This window comes from Octopus bimaculoides, chromosome 6, assembly GCF_001194135.2.
Source record: "Octopus bimaculoides isolate UCB-OBI-ISO-001 chromosome 6, ASM119413v2, whole genome shotgun sequence".
Lineage (NCBI taxonomy): Eukaryota > Metazoa > Mollusca > Cephalopoda > Octopoda > Octopodidae > Octopus > Octopus bimaculoides.
The window spans coordinates 116,603,287-116,605,961 of NC_068986.1; the positions used below are offsets into that span (position 1 = coordinate 116,603,287).

At 37.2% G+C, this 2,675-nt stretch overlaps 1 protein-coding gene across 1 annotated transcript in view; it reads right to left on the reverse strand.

The window, feature by feature from the left end:
* Nucleotides 1–461: 461 nt before the first annotated feature.
* Nucleotides 462–2,675, reverse strand: part of LOC128248183 (zinc finger protein 879-like) — a 7,822-nt gene continuing 5,608 nt past the window's right edge. The window contains exon 2 of the mRNA XM_052969093.1: nucleotides 462–2,084. Within this exon, the coding sequence (XP_052825053.1) occupies nucleotides 927–1,964 (1,038 nt within the window). The 5' untranslated portion in view covers nucleotides 1,965–2,084 and the 3' untranslated portion in view covers nucleotides 462–926. The remainder of the gene's footprint in view (nucleotides 2,085–2,675) is intronic.

The following is a 2,675-nucleotide window of genomic DNA, read 5'->3' on the forward strand; positions in this document are numbered from 1 at the left end:
CAGATCTGGTATTTTATGGAGGTCTCTGGCCTTTCTACTTTTTCAAGCCAGAGATTCATTTTATCTAAGGTTTTCCGGAAAAACATGCTAGTTCACCTACAGGGATAGCATCAACAAACATAATACTCTAGTATTTCTTATTATCATACCATGAGTTAGTTGGCCATATCTATCTTCATCCTTTCCATACTATTCCAGGATTTACTTGTCTATAAGGGGACACATCCCAATTTGCATCATTCTCTATGATGGACTTGTACTTGGCTCTGGCTCCTTTCTACACTTTGATCCTATCCCTTTGACACCAGCCAGAGAACTGCATGCAGTGGATGAAGTGTTCTATGTCTCCCTAATTCTGTTGTATTACTAGTAGTAGTAGTAACAACAGTTTTCTCACTCTAACCATATCACATGATACACGTGACTTAACAAGTAACATTAAAAAGAAAAATTTACTGCAATTTCCAAGAATACATTAAACATGTTATAAACATGTATAGTAATTTAATGACATTCATATACATAAATTCTTTAATACAAATATCACAATAAGATGTTTTTATATCATGTTTACCTACAAAAGTCAGTGTAGAGCTTATCTTCATCATTAACAGTACATTTATGAGTAGATATATAATCACTGCGAGTAAATGATTTACCACAAATAATACAGCTGTATGGTTTTTCCCCAGTATGAGTACGATTGTGTCTAATTAAACACCTCAAATTAGAAAATGGTTTGCCACAGATTCCACAGAGGTGTGCTTTCTCTCCAGTGTGTGTACGTATATGCCCTTTTAAGCTGCCACTATAGGAAAATTCCTTGCGACAAACTTCAGTGATATGGTTTCTCTCCAGTATGAGTACGTTTATGAACTAATAGGACAGATTTTTCAGAAAATGCTTTCCCACATATTTCACATTGATTATGGCTTTTCTCCAGTATGAACGCATGTATGTCTCGTTAAGCTGCTCTTAAGTGAAAATTCTTTTCCACATATTAAACAGTGATATGGTTTCTCTCCTGTGTGAATACGTCTGTGTCTTATTAAACTACCATTTTCAGAAAATGCTTCACCACAGATTTCACAGTGATGAGCTTTTTCCCCAGTATGCATACGAATGTGTTTCTTTAAGCTGCTGCTATCAAAAAAGTCTTTTCCACAAACTTCACAGTGATATGGTTTCTCTCCTGTGTGAATCCGTTTGTGTAATGTTAAAACATATTTTTCAGGAAATGCTTTTCCACAGATTTCACAGTGGTGTCGCTTTTCCCCTGTGTGAGTACGTTTATGCCTTATTAAGGTACCACTACTTGTAAATCCTTTCCCACATACTTCACAATGATATGGCTTCTCTCCGGTATGAACACGTTTGTGAACTGTCAAAGATTCTTTCACAGAAAATGCTTTATCACAGATTTCACAGTGGTAAGGTTTTGAGTGCACACCTCTGTGTGTTTCACAGGCACTCACATCAGAAAATGCTTTCCCACAATCATCACACTTATATGGCTTCTCCCCAGTGTGAGTACGTGTATGTCTTGTTAAATTATTAACTTTAGTAAATGATTTTCCACATATTTCACAATGGTATCGTTTTTCTCCAGTGTGAATGAGTTGATGACTTTTTGCACTACTACACCCAGAAAATGTTTTACCACAGATTTCACAATGAAATGGTTTCTCTCCAGTGTGAATACGTTTGTGTATCTTTATATAACATTTAGTAGAAAATGATTTTCCACAGATTTCACAGTGAAATGGCTTCTCCCCTGTATGTGTACGTTTGTGTTCTATTAAATTTCCTTTTTGAGAGAATGCTTTCTCACACACTTCACAGTGGTATGGCTTTTCCCCAGTATGAGTGCGCCTATGAATAGCTAAATTACATTTTGCAGTAAGTACTTTACCACAAATACTACACTTGTGACATTTGCTCACTTTCTGAGACATTCTCTCCATTAAATTTTACAGTTTTATTCTTTCATTCTGAAGACATTAATTGGTTGATAAATCTTTATCCAAACACAGCAGACTTGCAGTATCCTCTGCAGAAAATTTTCTTTCAAATGGAAATACGTCCTGAAAGAAAAAGAAAATAAATATTAGATACCAACAACCAAAAAGTTGTGAAATGAGTGGCTGTTTGTGTGGTACGTAATTGACTATTCTCATCAATATTGCATAATCACAGATCAGTGAGTCACAACTTTTACCTACATTGTCTCTGCCCAGGATTAATAGAATATTCCCTAAGCCCTCATCATGATTATTTCACACATAAAGCACTGGAATTTGCTCATGGACTGCTGATCACATTTTATAAAATAAGACTACCACGCACACAAAAAACAAAAAATAAATGTAATATCTTCTTAGTATATTGTGGTGTTTGGGCTGTGACGAGCTATGTGTTGTGGTGGAGAGGGGTGAGGCAAACAGAGGTGAAGCCAGACCGGAAGGGCCAAACCGGAAGGGTCAGATCGGAAGTCGGCGACACGTGGTCGAAGGCTAGCACGTGGGGCCAGTGAGAAAACAGCGACGTTACGAGAAAGACGTGTTCTGATTAGGAGCGATCGTGTACCCCGTTGCGGTCGGCAAGGTAAGGTCCAACGCTTCATTCTGTCCTTTTGCTTCTTGTTGTCTTCTTCCTCCATCGCACCACATATATAA